The sequence below is a fragment of the Salvelinus fontinalis genome, chromosome 10 (assembly GCF_029448725.1).
Source record: "Salvelinus fontinalis isolate EN_2023a chromosome 10, ASM2944872v1, whole genome shotgun sequence".
In the NCBI taxonomy this organism is placed as follows: domain Eukaryota; kingdom Metazoa; phylum Chordata; class Actinopteri; order Salmoniformes; family Salmonidae; genus Salvelinus; species Salvelinus fontinalis.
Window position 1 is genome coordinate 22,433,699 of NC_074674.1, and position 18,432 is coordinate 22,452,130.

The 18,432-nt window shown below is 42.5% G+C and overlaps 1 protein-coding gene across 2 annotated transcripts in view; it reads right to left on the minus strand.

The window, feature by feature from the left end:
- The window catches only part of LOC129863833 (phosphatidylinositol 3-kinase regulatory subunit alpha-like), a 41,523-nt gene extending 25,733 nt beyond the window's left edge, over positions 1 to 15,790 (minus strand). Inside the window, exons 1-2 of one of the 2 annotated variants that reach the window (XM_055936132.1) lie at positions 15,469 to 15,790; positions 13,861 to 14,505 (exon numbers count right to left, since the gene is read on the minus strand). In XM_055936132.1, coding sequence (XP_055792107.1) covers positions 13,861 to 14,191 — 331 coding nt within the window. In that variant the 5' untranslated portion in view covers positions 14,192 to 14,505; positions 15,469 to 15,790. The remainder of the gene's footprint in view (positions 1 to 13,860; positions 14,506 to 15,468) is intronic. The other variant, XM_055936133.1, reaches the window with a different exon arrangement.
- Between the last annotated feature and the right edge of the window lie 2,642 nt (positions 15,791 to 18,432).

The following is an 18,432-nucleotide window of genomic DNA, read 5'->3' on the forward strand; positions in this document are numbered from 1 at the left end:
CTGACTTCTTACACATTCTAAGTCGTTTCTACCTTCGCTGCCTGTCATTCTACTTGTCTGCAATAGGAGGAACACAAAACATATGCTACATCTAAACCAAATAAATCAGAACAAAACTAAAAAAAACAGGGGAATCAAATGTGTAAAGTAGTCAACCACAACGCTAACGGCACAGAAGACCCAACAGGGTGTGTGTGTGTGTGTGTGTGTGCGCACACCAGAGAAACAGCCGCCATTCGGTACCCATTCACCACGTATCCATTTATTGTTCTGCCTGCATTGTGCCCAAGTTACTGCAATCAGCACTTAGTACAATTCCACTGATTCATCACAACGCCACAAATCAGTCTACCGTGCAGTCTGTGCCCCCCCCCCCCCCCCCTCCTCCACCACCAGATGAGTGCCATTACCACCCCGACTACACCGCAGCTGCCATCGGCTCTATTGAGTTCCCACTACATTAGAACACACTGTCCCATTGGGTCTTTGACTTTAGCGGGGGTATGGCTATCTATCATAGGCTCGAGAAAGAGGAACAGAAAGGCAATATTTGAACATGGAGGAGGAGCAGCAGCCCCATCCCCCGCCCCCCCTTCAGAAAGTAGCTCAGTATAGCAGATGTTCACCCGAGCACTAAAGAGGCCCCTGAAAAGGAGAACGCTCTATTATCTCAATCTCCAGCTATGCAGGCAGAGTGTACTCTCCCAGTCGTCACTGTCTCATTCTCCCCCTCTCATTCCTGACTCGCTCTCCCTGGTGGAGCTGCAATGGGACCAACTTTTGTACTATTTACCTTTTTACTGTTAGCAGCTGGATACAAGCCCCCTCTCTCTCTCCTAGATGTAAACGCTTCACTCTACTGAAACACTGTGCAGGCGTAGTCTCAGTGTGAAAGCTCCCTCTCCTTCTCTCACTCTCTTCATTTTTATCTGCGTCAAACTCGGCCACCCTTGCCTCCTGCACTGCATTCACATGCATAACAGTTTGACCAACTACGCAGTTCCAAAACAACCAACACAGCACTCATCTGGGTTATTAAGCATTTTTGTCCAATTCTAGCTAATGACGTATAGTACCAGTCAAAAGTTTGGACACCTACTCAGTCAAGGGTTTTTCTTTATTTTTACTATTTTCTACATTGTAGAATAATAGTGAGGACATCAAAACTACGGAAAAACACATATAGAATCATGTAGTAACCAAAAAAGTATTAAACAACTCAAAATATATTTTATATTTGAGATTCTTCAAAGTAGCCACCCTTTGCCTTGACAGCTTTGGACACTTGGCATTCTCTCAACCAGCTTCATGAGGTAGTCACCTGGAATGCATTTCAATTAACAGGTGTGCCTTGTTAAAAGTTAATTTGTGTAATTTCTTCCTTCTTAATGCGTTTGAGGCAATCAGTTGTGTTGTGACAAGGTAGGGATGGTGTACAGAAGATAGTCCTATTTAGTAAAAGACCATGTCCATCTTATGGCAAGAACAGCTCAAATAAGCAAAGAGAAATGACAGTCCATCATTACTTTAAGATATGGTCAGTCAATCCAGAACATTTCTTCAAGTGCAGCTGCAAAAACCATCAAGTGCTATGATGAACTGTCTCTCATGAGGGTTGCCACAGGAAAGGAAGACCCAGAGTTACCTCTGCTGCAGAGGATAAGTTCATTAGAGTTACCAGCCTCAGAAATTGCAGTCCAAATAAATGCTTCAGAGTTCAAGTAACAGACACCTCAACATCAACTGTTCAGAGGAGACTGCGTGAATCAGGCCTTCATTTTATTTAACCTTTTTTTTTTATCTAGGCATGTATTCTTATTTTACAATAACAGCCTATCCCGGCCAAACCCTAACTACCCTGGGCCAATTGTGTGCCGCCCTATGGGACTCCCAACCGGTTGTGATACAGCACCAATGAAAAGAAGAGACTTGCTTGGACCAAAAAACATGAGCAATGGACATTAGACCAGTGGAAATCTGTCCTTTGGTTTGATGAGTCCAAATTTTTGATTTTTGGTTCCCAACCGCTGTGTCTTTGTGAGACGCAGAGTCGGTGAACGGATGATCTCTGCATGTGAGGTTCCCACCGTGAAGCATGGAGGAGGTGGTATGATGGTGCTTTGCTGGTGACACTGTGTGATTTATTTAGAATTCAAGGCACACTTAACCAGCATGGCTACCATTGTTGGTTATTACTGCATTGTCGGAACTAGAATCACAAGCATTTCGCTACACTCGCATTAACATCTGCTAACCATGTGTATGTGACAAATAACATTTGATTTGATTTACCACAGCATTCTGCAGCGATACGCCATCCCACCTGGTTTGAGCTTAGTGGGATTATCATTTGTTTTTCATCAGGACAATGACTCGACACCTCCTGGCTGTGTAAGGGCTATTTGACCAAGAAGGAGAGTGCTGGAGGGCTGCATCAGATGACCTGGTTTCCACAATCACCCGACCTCAACCCAATTGAGATCGTTTGGGTTGAGTTGGACCGCTGAGTGAAGGAAAAGCAGCCAACAAGTGCTCAGTATATATGTGGGAAATGCTTCAAGACCGTTGGAAAAGCATTCCTCATGAAGCTGGTTGAGAAAATCCCAAGAGTGTGCAAAGGGTGGCTACATTGAAGAATCTGAAATATATTTTGATTTGTTCAACATCATAGTTGATTTCTTCACTATTATTCTACAATATAGAAAATAGTAAAAATAAAGAAAACCCCTTGAATGAGTACGTGTGTCTAAACGTTTGACTGGCACTGTATAAAAACTCTGGACTGCTGATGCTACATATTGGCCATTGAGAGGCTTTGAAGCCACCGGTCAGCCATATTGGCACTTCCTAATAAGAGCAGTCCTCCATAATAATTAATGGAATCCTACAGTATTTAAATACAAAATGTTTCAAGGACAGAATTACATGTATTGACGTATTGTTTGTTGTAGTGTGGATAGTAACATTGGTAAATAAATAAAAAACACTAAAGGAAAATGGCATTAAGGTGTCTAATATAATACATTTTTCAAAAAGGAAACGTAGACAATGAATGCGTTTCAATAGCTTCCAAAATCGTACATTTTTTACACAATTGAGGAGTACCAAGATGGCTATGCGGTGGCTTCAACACCACCACCCCTCACCGTCCATCATCCAGGATTTATACACTTCAATGGTCTATACACTCTACAGAGACAGCATATACGGATCGTAGCGCAGTTTGCAAGGCTAGCTTGCTTGCAGTTTTTAGCCAGATAGCTAGCAAGCTGCTAGCGGAGTAACCTACAGCCTACTGGCAGGCACAGAACGAAGTAAAGCAAATCAAAACTAAAAACGTCCATTACATGCACGTGAAGCCGGAAGTAGGCTTTAGAAAAGGGGGGGGGGGGGCACGAGTTTGTGCCTAGAAGCGCACTGATAGAACAAAGGCTAAGAGAAAAGATGAAGTGACTTACGTCTGATAAACATTCATGTCAACATAAAACGCTACTGTTACAGCACGAGACTAGAGCAACATTTCAGTTACCTCCATTCCCTTCATGTTACAGTCGCATGAGAGGGAGAAAGTCTCCAAAGAATGACAAATATGTAGGCCTATGTTGGTAAGCTTCGGGAAATATAACGGCGTCAAAGATTTCCTTGAGCAAGACGGAGCACGTAGCCTACGTGCCTCGTTGAGGCTGATAAAAGCCAGAGTGAATCATAAGCGTTGACCTAAACCCGTCGGGCCTCTTTTACACTAGACTAGTGTGACGACACATACTATCTCCATGATACATATTTTTGCAGTGTACAGAGGCAGATCTAAATCACATACCCGCCCCGAGTTGTACAATGTGAAGACAATGGATATCCAAAGCCACACGTCCCTGCAATAATTACCTTAATACCAGTGACGGCATTTTTGTTCTGTTAACCAAATTGAAACTTAAAAGGCTTTTCAAAACGTGCACACGTTTGTGAATTGTTGCATTAATCAAGTGTGCAACACTATCTTCAATATGATTTAAATGATAAGCTCCTGTATAGTTTGAAAACAAACAAAACCTTATTTTGTTTGTCTGTATAGGTGGGGCGACAGGTAGCCTAGTGGTTGGAGCGTGGGGCCATTAACCGAAAGGTTGCTGGATCGAATCCCCGAGCTGACAAGGTAAACATCTGTCATCCTGCCACCGAACAAGGCGGTTAAACCCACTGTTCCTAGGTCGTCATTCTAAATAAGAATTTGTTCTTAACGGACTTGCCTAGTTAAATAAAAAAGGTAAATAAATAAATCATTTGCATACCATAAATACCATAATAGCTGCACACACACATCTGAAATAAAGTACATAAGACCATCCAGCAATCACACACGTTAAAATGTTGTCAATGGGATGCAACTGGAATGTGAGATTTCACAATTGAATTACGGTATAAATGGCATTAGGTAGGTAGGTTACAATCTTGTTATGGTATCAACGGGCGAACCAATTCAATCACAACAGTTGTCAGCACTCTTGTCTGCTGGTACCCACCACTACGCCAGTGGTGACAAAAGAAACTCAGAAATATGGCTGGTTCTGAACCAGAGAGACATTCTAGTCTGCCGTTTTGTCACGCAAGCTACAACTTCAGATGCTTTAAAAAACGGCCTCATCACCAGGATCAACCACTATTTAAAAATGTGTTACTAGGGTGGAGCCAACCAGCCAAAAAGAGTGAATGGAAGTTGTTAACTGAAAGCGACGCTTTCTTCATCTCAGTGGTTTTTAGGCTCAGAGTGGAGTTCCTCTTTGCTGGCTGGCTACATGCCCTCAGTTGAGAGGCCCAAGAAAGGAGCAGCAGCACGCTGGTGTTTTAAAAAGCCTTGGAGCTGGAATGAGCCGGAATGCTTCCCCAGGCCCAGTCCAGAGACCCCCCCCCCCCCGCTCTCACCACATCTGCTGCTCTGAAGTAAACCCCTGTGGCTCAGTGAGAGCACAGGCCTCTTTCCAAGCCTCCACTCTCCTCCCTCTTGCTCCCCCATCCGGGGCCGACTCCAGGAACATTATCAAAACATTAAAAAGAGGAGTAGGGTGAGAGAAAAAAAAAAAGCTGAAGGGAGAGAGAGAGCGGGGAGAGAGAGCAGATCTGCCACATCCCCCAGTGCAGGCAATAAATCAAACACTCTGAAGCAACAAGACTCTCTCCCTCCCGTCCAGAGCCCTCCTCAGAACCTCTCCCCCTTAGCCTCCCCAGGCCCCTCTCCTCTGCCCCCCAGCCAGCCTTCAGCTCTGATCACTCAGCTCACCAACAGCTTTCCCCAGCCTTCAGCCCCTTCCCTCCAGCCACTCTTCTCGCTCCCAGCATCAAGCTCTCTCTGCCTCTCCCCCCCCCTTTCCGTAACTGGGTCACAGAAACTTTCTTCTCCTAGTGCTACATTCACACTTGCTCTGGGCTCAGCGCTGCCACTCAACCGTTCAACCATTCAACACATGCCCCCTTCATATGGCTCCTCGCTCACCCTGCTATCCCCAGCTAAAGAATTTCACAAATCGCACCACAAAGGACAAGGAATGGAAACCAGGCAACCAGAGCCTGTTTTATAGGTGAGCATAGAGTACTACCAATGACAAAGAGCCCGCAAAGAACCCGCATAAAGGATACGGCGTCCTTAAGTGGCCATTTAGAATTGTGTCGGTTTTGACCGAAACGGCCTGGGTTGTCTGTTTTATAATAGCTCACTTGTTATTTTTTATGACGATAGATACATTATGTAATCATTGTAAAAAAAGAACAAGACAATGGTGTGATATGTAATCTCGTTGACTCAAGGCTTTTCCACAACACAAAAATGACTCAAGTTATCTTTTGTGAATGGAATATCAAACCTCCCCCCTACAAAAGGCCGGAGAGATTTTTCTTAAACAGGCAACAACAAAATCTCGCTAAAAATATGCCCAATGCAAACAGACAAGCTTCCAGATCAGATCTGGGCCATATAATGCCCATGTAGATTAGTCAGCAGAATATAAACTATATACATATATTCGAAAAGTATTCAGACCACTTGACATTCCACATTTTGTTACGTTACCGCCACAGGTAAGGAAGACCCAGAGTCACCTCTGCTGCAGAGAATAAGTTCATTAGAGTTACCAGCCTCAGAAATTGCAGCCCAAATAAATGCTTCAGAGTTCAAGTACCAGACATCTCAACTAGAGGTCGACTGATTAATCGGAATGGCCGATTAATTTGGGCCGATTTCAAGTTTTCATAACAATCGGAAATCGGTATTTTATTATTTTATTTTTTTAACAACTTTATGTTACTAGGCAAGTCAGTTAAGAACACATTCTTATTTTCAATGATGGCCTAGGAACGGTAGGTTAACTGCCTTGTTCAGGGGCAGAACGACAGATGACCCAGCAACGACCCATCTTGCACTGTGTGCAAACCTGGTCAAGAACTACAGGAAACGTATGATCTCTGTAATTGCCAACAAAGGTTTCTGTACCAAATATTAAGTTCTGCTATTCTGATGTATCAAATACCTATATCATGCAATAAAATGCAAATGAATTACTTAAAAATCATACAGTGTGATTTTCTGGATTTTTGTTTTAGATTCCGTCTCTCACAGTTGAAGTGTACCTATGATATAAATTACAGACCTCTACGTGCTTTGTAAGTAGGAAAACCTGCAAAATCGACAGTGTATCAAATACTTGTTCTCCCCACTGTATATATTTTTAAACCTGCATATTTAGCTAAAAATAAATCCAGGCTAGCAGGCAATATTAACCATGTGAAATTGTGTCACTTCTCTTGTGTTCATTGCACGCAGAGTCAGGGTATATGCAACAGTTTGGGCCGCCTGGCTCGATGCAAACTAATTTGCCAGAACTTTACATAATTATGACATAACATTGAAGGTTGTGCAATGTAACAGGAATATTTAGACTTATGGATGCCACCCGTTAGATAAAATACGGAACGGTTCCGTATTTCACTGAAAGAATAAAACTTTTGTTTCCAAGATGATAGTTTCGGGATTCTACCATATTATTGACCTAAGGCTCGTATTTCTGTGTGTTATTATGTTATAATTAAGTCTATGATTTGATAGAGCAGTCTGACTGAGCGATGGTAGGTACCAGCAGGCTCGTAAGCATTCATTCAAACAGCACTTTCATGCATTTTGCCAGCAGCTCGTTGCTGTGCTTCAAGCATTGCGCTGTTTATGACTTCAAGCCTATCAACTCCCGAGATTAGGCTGGTGTAACCGATGTGAAATGGCTAGCTAGTTAGCGGGGTGCATGCTAATAGCGTGTCAAACGTCACTCGCTCTGACACTTGGAGTAGTTGTTCCCCTTGCTCTGCATGGGTAACGCTGCTTCGAGGGTGGCTGTTGTTGATGTGTTTCTGGTTCGAGCCCAGGTAGGAGCGAGGAGAGGGACGGAAGCTATACTGTTACACTGGCAATAGTAAAGTGCCTATAAGAACATCCAATAGTCAAAGGTATATGAAATACAAATGGTATAGAGAGAAATATTTCTATAATAACTACAACCTAAAACTTCTTACCTGGGAATATTGAAGACTCATGTTAAAAGGAACCAAATTGAACCATAAACCAAATTGAACATGTTTCATTATTTATTTGAGGCTAAATTTATTTTATTGATGTATTATATTAAGTTAAAATAAGTGTTCATTCAGTATTGTTGTAATTGTCATTATTACAAATACATTTTTTTTTTTTTTTTGTATTATTATAAGAAATTTAAAAATCGTCCGATTAAACAGTATCGGTTCCAACCGCCGTATCTTTGTGAGACGTAGAGTAGGTGAACGGATGATCTCTGCATGTGGTTCCCACCGAGAAGCATGGAGGAGGTGGAGTGATGGTGTTGGGGTGCTTTGCTTGCGGCTGTCGATGATTGATTTAGACTTTAAGGCACACTTAAGCAGTATGGCTACCACAGCATTCTGCAGCGAGACTTCATCCTATCTGGTTTATGCTAGGTGGGACTATCAATTGTTTTTCAACAGGACAATGACCCGACACACCTCCAGGCTGTGTAAGTGCTATTTGGCCAAGGAGAGTGATGGAGTGCTGCATCAGATGACCTGGCCTCCACCATGACCTTTCCTCTGGCTGGGCCAATCAAGGACATTCAGAGACTTGTCCCAAAGCCACTCCTGCATTGTCTTGGCTGTATGCGCAGGGTTGTTGTCCTGTTGGAAGGTGAACCTTAACCACAGACTGAGGTCCTGAGCGTTTTCATCAAGGATCTCTGTACTTCGCTCCGCTCATCTTTGCCTCAATCCTGATTAGTCTCCCAGTCACTGAAGCTGAAAAACATCCACAACATGATGCTGCCACCACCATGCTTCACTGTAGGGATGGTGCCAGGTTTCCTCCAGATGTGACACTTGGCATTCAGGCAAAAGAGTTCGATATTGGTTTCATCAGACCAGAGAATCTTGTTTCTCATTGCCAAAAGGCATCTAAAGACTCTCAGACAAACTCCAAGCGGGCTGTCATGTGCCTTTTATTACTGAGGAGTGGTTTCAGTCTGGCCAATCTACCATAAAGGCCAGATTGGTGGAGTGCTGCTGAGATGGTTGTCCTACTGGAAGGTTCTCCCATCTCCACAGAGGAACTCTAGAGCTTTGTTAGTGTGACCTTCGGGTTCTTGGTCACTTCCTGACCAACCCCAAATTTTATCCTACCCCAAATTTTGGACCCCTTCAAAATTAGTGATTTGGTTATTTCAGCCACACCCGTTGCTGACAGGTCAATACAATCCAGCACACAGCCATTCAATCTCCATAGACAAACATTGGCAGTAGAATGGCCTCACTGAAAAGCTCATTGACTTTCAACATGGCACCATCATAGGATGACAACTTTCCAACAATGCCCCGGTCAACTGTAAGTGCAGTTACTGTGAAGTGGAAATGTCTAGGAGCAACAGCAGCTCACCCGCGAAGTGGTAGGCCACAGAAGTTCACAGAACAGGACCACTGAGTGCTGAAGTGTGTAAAAATCATCTGAACTCATTTGCAACACTCACTACTGAGTTCCAAACTGCCCCTGGAAGCAACGTCGGCACAATAACTGTTTGTCGGGAGCTTCATGAAACGGGTTTCCATGGGCAAGCAGCCGCACAAAAGCCTAAGATCACCATGCACAATGCCAAGCGTCGGCTGAGTGGTGTAAAGTTCGCCGCCATTGGACTCTGGGGCAGTGGAAACATGTTCTCAGGAGTGATGAATCACGCTTCACCATCTGACTGTCCGACCGTCAAATCTGAGTTTGGCGAATGCCAGGAGAACGCTACCTGCCCCAATGCATAGTGCCAACGTTAAAGTTTGGTGGAGGAGGAATAATGGTCAGACTGTTTTTCCAGGTTCGGGCTCAGCCCTTTAGTTCCAGTGAAGGGAAATCTTAAAGCTACAGCATACAAGACATTCTAGACAATTCTGTGCTTCCAACTGTGGCAATAGTCATCCTGTTCCAGCATGACAATGCACCCGTGCAAAAAGCAAGGTACATACAGAAATGGTTTGTCGAGATCGGTATGGAAGAACTTGACTGACCTGCGCAGAGTCCTGACCTCAACCCCATCAAACACCTTTGGGATGAATTGGAACGCAGACTGCGAGCCAGGCCTATTCTCCCAACATCAGTGACCAACCTCACTAATGCTCATGTCTGAATGTAAGCAAGTCCCTGCAGCAATGGTTCAAAATCTAGATGAAAGCATTCCCAGAAGAGAGGAAGCTGTTATAGCAGCAAAGGGAGGACCAACTCCATACTAATGCCCATGGTTTTGGAATTAGATGTTTAAAAAGGTGTCCACATACTTTTGGTAATGTATTGTAGAATGACGGGTGCAAAAACATTACTTTGTGCCCAAAGGTAAATTAAATTTTATCTCTTTTCGATGCAGGCCAAGAGGAGTAACAAAGAGAAGTGCTCCAGAGGTCCAATTGGTGGGCCGGTACCAGGTGCTGCGCAGCAACACAATGCGCTGGGCGCTGGACCAGAGCCAAGCACCATTGTCCTCCGGCCCTGGTTAGCATTCAGTGGGGCTACTGTGAGCACTGCCACTTGTTATCAAGGCTGACATTGTAGTCCCACCATGTAAACCGTCTTTCTTTGCTAGCGTTTGACTCTGGGCCAAAGTAACCACATGGACCAAACTGCATGGGCAAGTGCAAATGAGGTAACTGAAACAAAAAACTAAAAGCAAACAATGGCAACTGACTTGCTTGACCCTAGGCCTATTTCTTTTGAAATAAAGAAAGAGTCGAGACAATGGCTCCCTTGCAAACATTGGCACATAACCCGCTTACTACAATGATTGGTATAGCCTAGGAATCAACATTCCCAAACTATTTTTTTTGTTGGAAACACAAACCACCTGGTTGAAAAAATATATATCAAACTCAACCGTTTATCCTTTCCAGTGATGAAAACATGGATGTCTCATTGTATGGTGGGTTATGCAAAATGGCTTAATTTTTTGCACCTTTATCTCCTGAATGTTTTGACATTCTGGTCCAAATAGTAACTTTGACCACTTCTTCCATGGGCAAACATGTATGGAAAGTTGTTTAAATCAAAAGGAATACTATAAAAATGTGATAGATTTCAAAATGGATTTACCCATAGGCTACTTATCCATGTTCTTCAACATGAACTGACAAGCTGCTACTACTAGAAATCGTTTGCCTAAATCTTTTAACCTGACAACTGCAACAAAAACAGTAGCTAAATGGAATGGATGTCCTGTTCTGATTAAAATCATTGAGGGAAATTAGAGTTCAATCAAGAGGCATTCAGCCATGGCAGTGTAAACATTCTCGTTTGGTTAGCTAGATAGCTAACGTTAGCATAACTACCAAGCTACTGTACTTCTATGCTAATTAAGTTTGATGTTACTAAAGAAAAACCTGGGAATATGTTTATGGTTGAATCTTCTTGAAGTTTTCCTTCAAAATTGTTGCTCAAACCTGCATGCATAGTGTAGAGAGAGAGAGACAGCACTACTCTGCTGCTTGCTGAGAAAGCACAGCGTCAGCAATGCGTGTTGTGCTTAAAAGGGTCTGTGCAGAAAAGCGAGCGCGTAAAAGAGTTCGTGCGGCGACGAAATGGAGATGACATTAATAGATAGTGTAAAAAATGTCACACGTACTCTGATGTCCAAACTTGTGAAACATAGACGTCTATGATTGGTACAGATTTGGTCCGGTCCAGACCAACCAAATTTGGTCTTGTTTGGGGCGGAGCTCATTAAAATAATATCCAGCGTGTAGAATAATACCCAAACATACAAAGGAGGATATTCAATTTTTCTACCTTTGTACCTATTGAGGATACATCACCATGAAGAGAATTACATTGATAATTATGGATTTCTGTATAGTACAAATCACAGACAACTGATGTTAATATAATTCTGTTACCTGGAGATAATCCACTTCACTTACTGTAGTTACATTTTTTCTAACTCAGGATGTCATATCATAGCTTTACACCCCATTCTTTCTGCAGACATCAGACTTAATTTGGGGTGGATATTTAACCTCTAAAAGTCTAGGCCGTTGGGGTGGTTCTACTAAGCTAACAAGGAATTATATTAAGATGGTCATACCATGGATCACTTAGCTATTGGATTTAGAAATATAAGACCCCTTTAGGTATAACATATATATACAGTGCATTCAGAAAGTATTCGGACGCCTTGACTTTTACCACATTTTGTTACATTACAGCCTTATTCTAAAAATGAATAAATATCCCCCCCCCCCCCCCCATCAATCTACACAATATCCCATAATGACAAAGTTAAATCCGTTTTTTAGAAATGTTTGCAAATGTACAAAAAATATAAAACAGAAATACTCTATTTACATAAGTATTCAGACCCTTTGCTATGAGACTCAAAATTGAGTGCACATGCATCCTATTTCCATTGCTCATTCTTGAGATGTTGCTACAACTTGATTGGAGTCCACCTGTGGTAAATTCAATTGATGGGACATGCTTTAGAAAGGCACAAACCTGTCTATATAAGGTCCCACAGTTGACAGTGCATGTCAGAGAAAAAACCAAGCAACGATGTCGAAGGAATTGTCCGTTGAGCTCCGAGACAGGATTGTGTCGAGGCACAGATCTGGGGAAAGGTAACAAAACATTTCTGCAGCATTGAAGGTCAGAGAACACAGTGTCCACCATCATTCTTAAATGGAAGAAGTTAGGAACCACCAAGACTCTTCCTAGAGCTGGCCGCCCGGCCAAAACGAACAATCGGGTGAGAAGAGCTTTGGTCAGGGAGGTGACCAAAAAACTGAGGATCACTAACAGAGCTCTAGAGTTCCACTGTGGAGATGGGAGAACTTGCTAGAAGGACAACCATCTCTTTAACACTCCACCAATCAGGCATTTATGGTAGTAGCCAGACGGAAGACACTCCTCAGTAAAAAAAGCACATGACAGCTCAGTTGGGAGTTTAGCCAAAAGGCACCTAAAGGACTCTGACCATGAGAAACAGGATTATCTGGTCTGATGAAACCAAGATTGAACTCTTTGGCCTAAATGCCAAGTGTCAAATCTGGAGGAAACCTGGCACCATTCCTACAGTGAAGCATGGTGGTGGCAGCATCATGCTGTGAGGATTTTTTTCAGTGCAGGGACTGGGAGACTAGTCAGGATCGAGGGAAAGATGAATGGAGCAAACTACAGAGAGATCCTTGATGAAAACCTACTCCAGAGCGCTCAGGATCTCGGGCTGGGGCAAAGGTTCACCTTCCAACGACACTAAGCACACAGCCAAGACAATGCAGTAGTGGCTTTCAGACAAGTCTCTGAATGTCTGAGAGTGGTCCAGCCAGAGCCAGAACCCAATCAAACATCTCTGGAGAGACCTGAAAATAGCTGTGCAGCAACGCTCCCTATCCAACCTGACAGAGCTTGAGAGGATCTGCAGAGAAGAATGGGAGAAACTTCCCCAAATACAGGTGTGCCAAGCTTGTAGCGTCCTACCCAAGAAGACAAGGCTGTAACCGCTACCAAATGTGCTTCAACAAAGTACTGAGTAAAGGGTCTGAATACTTATGGAAAAGGTCTACACTTGTCGTATTCGGCACGTGACAAATACAATTTGATTAAAAAATATATATATATATAACTTTGCAAAAATGTCTAAACCTGTTTTGTCTTTGTCATTATGGGGTATTGTGTGTAAGGGGAAGAAATGAACAATTGAATCAGTTTTAGAATAAGGCTGTAACATAACAAAATTAGGAAAAAGTCAAGGGGTCTGAATACTTTCCTAATGCACTGAGGGATGATTGAACACTCAATTTAGGGGTAGGGTTTTCGCAAAGTAGCCTAACATCTGGATTTGCTTTGTGGGTGAAAAGGTATCTTAGATTAAATCTAACAAAAGGGTTTGTAAGGGGTGATGTATCTAAAAACTCATTGGTCATGTTACCAAGAGATTAGTCTGTATGAAATACGAACCATTCCACCACCACAGGGTTTACATGTCAGCTTGGCTGCAAACCAATGGTGGATTAGTCTTTGGAATGTCATTGTGTTTTCAGCAACTGGCTGTTAATGCAGGAGAAAAGCTTGGCTTAACTGCGTGGGGCCCTACTCAATCAAAACCTGTGGGTGTGGGGGGCATGTAAAAAAATATATATATTTTCTTTTAAATCCCCATGTGGTTTGAAATTGTTTAATCGCCTGTTTTTTTTTTTACACTGAACATTGTTTGTACAGTACTAAACAAAACAATCACAACTGCATCCCAATACCAGGTCCCAGAAACATGGTATTGGGGTTTGGTTGAAGAAGGCAGACTGTTAATAACTCACCTTGTTCATCACCAGAGTCAGCCTTGGAAGAGCCCGGGGCCACGGGTAAGGGTCTGAGGGGTCTCGGCTTGGGAGTGGGAGGAGAGATCCTCTTCTTCCCAATGAACTCCACATATGTCCCAGGGAAGTCCCCCTTTTCCTGAGTGGTTTCATTAAAGCCAGGCAGCCAGCCAATGTCCTCGGGCCTTTCCTCCAGGCCATCGCTGTACCCGAGGGCACCCAGGGCCCCTTTGGTCACTGTTAAGATGTCCCCCACATGGAGGTTAATGTCCTCCTCTCTCTCCTTCTTGTAGTCGTAAAGTGCCCTGTACTGATATCCTTCCGCAGCCATCGTGATTACTTTTTTTTCACAGGGCTGTTATTTCTTTAGAAAATAAACACTGTGGGAATAACTTGTTCGGGCAGGTACCCCCAATCGGTTACTCCTCGTTTTTCTGAGAATGTTTTAACTGAGCAAACACACTTCGGACAAAAAAGAAAAACACAACACGTATTGAACGTTCTAGTCCTCAATAGTTCTCTGATTGATTATGTTTTTTTAACTTGTCTTTAGGTCATTCTCAAAAGCACCCCTATGGTGCCTCCGGCAGTGTGTTTCCATCAGTATATGGCCTGCAGCAGAAGCCTTGAGAATGTACCCCTGACCTGCAATACAGAGCAGAAGAAGCCATTTGCAACATGTTGCGTAAGACAATACTTTATTATCAAGTACAGCTTAGTGGTGGTGGCTACATTTACAAGAAAGGAACCAGCAACAATACCCAATACTGTCATATGGTGGTTTCCTCACTAGTGCCAATATGATTTGTTCTGCTGAATAAACCCAATATTCAAACAAACAGTGGTTGAATGAGCACCAAAATATAAGTTATAAACTAACTAATTAAAAAGTTTACGTTTACATAATGTCTGAGATGGAACGCAAACAGACAAAGTAGTTAGATAAAAAATAATTTTGCTCATGCTTTTCATCCATGATGAATGCCAATAAAACACGATCGCGTATACACCAGTCACGTAGCTACAATGTAACGCTACAACAAGCAATACAAATGCAGCTTTGGTAAACTAGTTAGCTAGTTAATGTTATATTGTTGCACTCTATAGCAACACAGTAGTAGTTAGTTACTGTAACTACCTAACGCCAACTAGTGCTAGCTTTACCACAGACAATGGGCTTTAGGCTCAAATGACGCCTGACGTGTTGACAGCTAATTGGTAAATTAACATTATTAAGTAATCTGAAGTATTCACGTTATGTCTAACATTGTAAGGCTTGATGATGAGTAACGACGTTTGCATGAATAACGTAACATTTCATTATTAACGTTACTAACGTTAGCTAGCTGTGTTGCATGGTTGACGACGAGCAATCGAAATGTCTAACGTTAGCTAGCAAGTTCAGTTATCTAACTTTAACAATATAACGTTATACGCTAAGCCAATATTAAATACACATAATTCGTTGCAAGTAAAGCGATACGAGATAGTATTCAATGATGACGGTAGCGCAGTATTTAGCCTGTATGCATTGCTAACGTGCTAGCCTACATCATGGCTAGTTAGCTAAACATACTAAGCACACAGCTTGAGACGAGAACGACTCACATGCATGAAGAGTGCCCAGGTTGAGGCGAATCGGATGAATCCTCCTTCCTTCCCGTGTGCCCACACAATTCCACTCCTATCCCTAAAATGTACCTCGTTACGTTAGCCAGACAAAGCCAAAAGCCTCTGGAAGTACCGATAAAGTTGTCGATCAATCGACCAAATTAGTCCAGGACTTAAAAGGTGGGTTTTAATCTTCTTTGCTATAGCTCCGATTTGTACTCTGTCGATATACGAGAGGAAATTTACTTACAAATTTCCGTGCTATTCCGAGAGGCATGTCAGTGGCGTGACCATAGTGGTGAGTAGGAGGAGTCTTCTTCTTCTTCGGTGGGGTTTAACGGCGGTTGGCATCCAATACCCATTACCGCCCCCAACTGGACTACAGTATACATTTATTATACTTTGTGATACAAAATGGGGAAAGGGGAAAAGGAAAAAACACCCTTCCAACCATTCCAAGTTACACTCATTAAAACCAGTGGTGTGTATTCATAGATGCCAAGGAAATCCAGACTTCCCAAAAAAATGGACAAAAAATAAATCCAAAATACATATAAAATAATATCTTAATAATAAAATATTTAGTCTCTGTGTTTTCCTTCAATTTGCAAGAGGCTGAATGTATCTCACTGGAGAAACATCAGTGAGTGAAACAGCCCCCCCCCCAAAACAAAAAAAAACAGTGTCAAGGGAAGCCAGTTTGGACTTGGCTTCACACCAATCACATAACATCAAGCCAAACGTCATTGACAGAAAAAAACTTGAATTGTTACATCTCGTTGTGTTGTTGTCCTCCGGAGATTAGCTAGCTAGCTAAAATTGTCCCTTTCCAAAATTAGCCATGGAAGGAGATAGAGATTTAGACTTGTGGTTTTACTTAATTTTCCTTGCTGGACAATGATTATAACAGCAGTTCTGATAAAGCCATAAATTCATACATTGTGCATCTGGCCTGAGAGGATGGAGTTTCAATATGTAGCTAGATGTAGTAGGCTAATGTTAACTAGCTGGCCTGATGCATCATTTCCCATGAAAGGAAGTTAGGCTATCGAGCAAGCATTTTAGCCAGGTAGCCTAGGACAACAAAATCTAAAAGCGTGAACCATTTCGTCAACATGATAGATAGGAGGACGGCATTAGCATTTCTCTGCAAGTAGGATGAGTCAACATGTTTTTTCTGCTTACACACACACACACACACACACACACACACACACACACACACACACACACACACACACACACACACACACACACACACACGCACACACACACACACAGAGAAATCAGTACTATGAACAGCCACATGATACTTATCTTACGTTGATTGGACTAAATTGTTTTTGGAATCTTTTAGTCTAATACATTGACAACTAAGCATAGGGGATTTGATGATGTTGAAATGTTGAAGTTGAAATGGTGCTGGACTAGTGGAGCTAGCTCCTGTTTTTTTTTGCGATTTGGGGTAACTCTCCGGTGTTCTAAATCAATAGTTGTTTAGTAGTCCGAAAATGTTGAAAACATTAACTTGATTGACCATGCTTTAGGTCATTTAACTGTTGGCTACGTGCAATATGCTTTGTGGACTCCGCTGGACAGATGTTGCTTTCCGGTTTTGTGATGAAATTAGGTGTGTTTGAATTTATTCTGCCACTGTGTCTTCTTATTATCTCGGCCTTAGGCCTATACTGTATATCACGGTGGCAAGGCATATGACTACCAGGTTATAGAGCAAACAAAGCAACACATATTGTAGGTTCTAATATGGCTTTAATTTTCTGGCTTGGCTTCGTCAGTGATTTTACCCACGCACCACTACTGCTAAAAACCCACTACCCCATTCCATTACTTTGACCCTATCTGCTCCTGCACTCCTGTACCGTCCTGGGAGAACGGGATACCACCACTCAACACACCCTGTAACTCTTTCAAAGCCAAATCTCATACACCCAAGTACTTCTCTGCAGCATCCACCACAACATCTATTTTCTGTGATTCATGTTCCATTTCTGCATTACAGTTGATAACCATTGCTATGAACACTAAGAAGCCAACCTTACTGAAACATACTGTATCACTCGTTGGCCTATCCCTTACTGCTGGCACAGATCTACTTCCCACAGGGATCCTCTTAGGACCCCTCACCTTTGACCAATCCTCCTCTACTTTCTTCACTGCCTCAGCATATGACGCCTTTTGCAATAATCTGACTCTGACATCCTCAACCTGCCTCACTCACACAGGACACTTCCAATCCCCAACAACATGGGTACCCCTACATTTGACACGCACAACTTTTTCCACCGAAACTACACAATCCTCTGTCCCAAGCCCTTCTACACACTTCCCACATCTTGGAAACTCCCTCCTACACATTGCTGCCACATTACCATAAACGTGGCAACTGAAACACCTCAGTGGATTATGGCACAAAAGCTCGAACAGGATAACTGATATATCCTAACATGACTTTGTCGGGAAAAGACTCTGATTCAAAACTCAAAAGGACAGACTGTGAGGAGGAGTCTACCGTGTCTGGAAGCGACTTCACACCATTTATTTTCTGTACTCGGGGTTCACTTAAACATTGTTTTAAGATTTGTTTTACTATTGACAGTTACAGCTGATTTTGGGATTATATATTGATTTGCTCTCTTTAAATATAAGTAATCTAATTCATTCGTTTCAGTCTCTGAATTGTTTTATCAAACTTTTCGCTTCCAGCTCCTGATATCAGAGCATTAAAAACGACAATCTGTCACCTGAGTTAGCCTAGTGCGCATAAGGCCCAAGCTCGATACTTTTGAGGAGATGGGAAACTACAGTGGAATCGTATTAATGGCCATTGTGTACGAAACCCATGCGTTGTCATTGGGCCACGCTGCGCATTCTGGATGATTCTGTGACAAGGAGAGCTCTTCTTCAAGTAGAGAATGGGAGTGAATTTTGTGAACAAGAAGA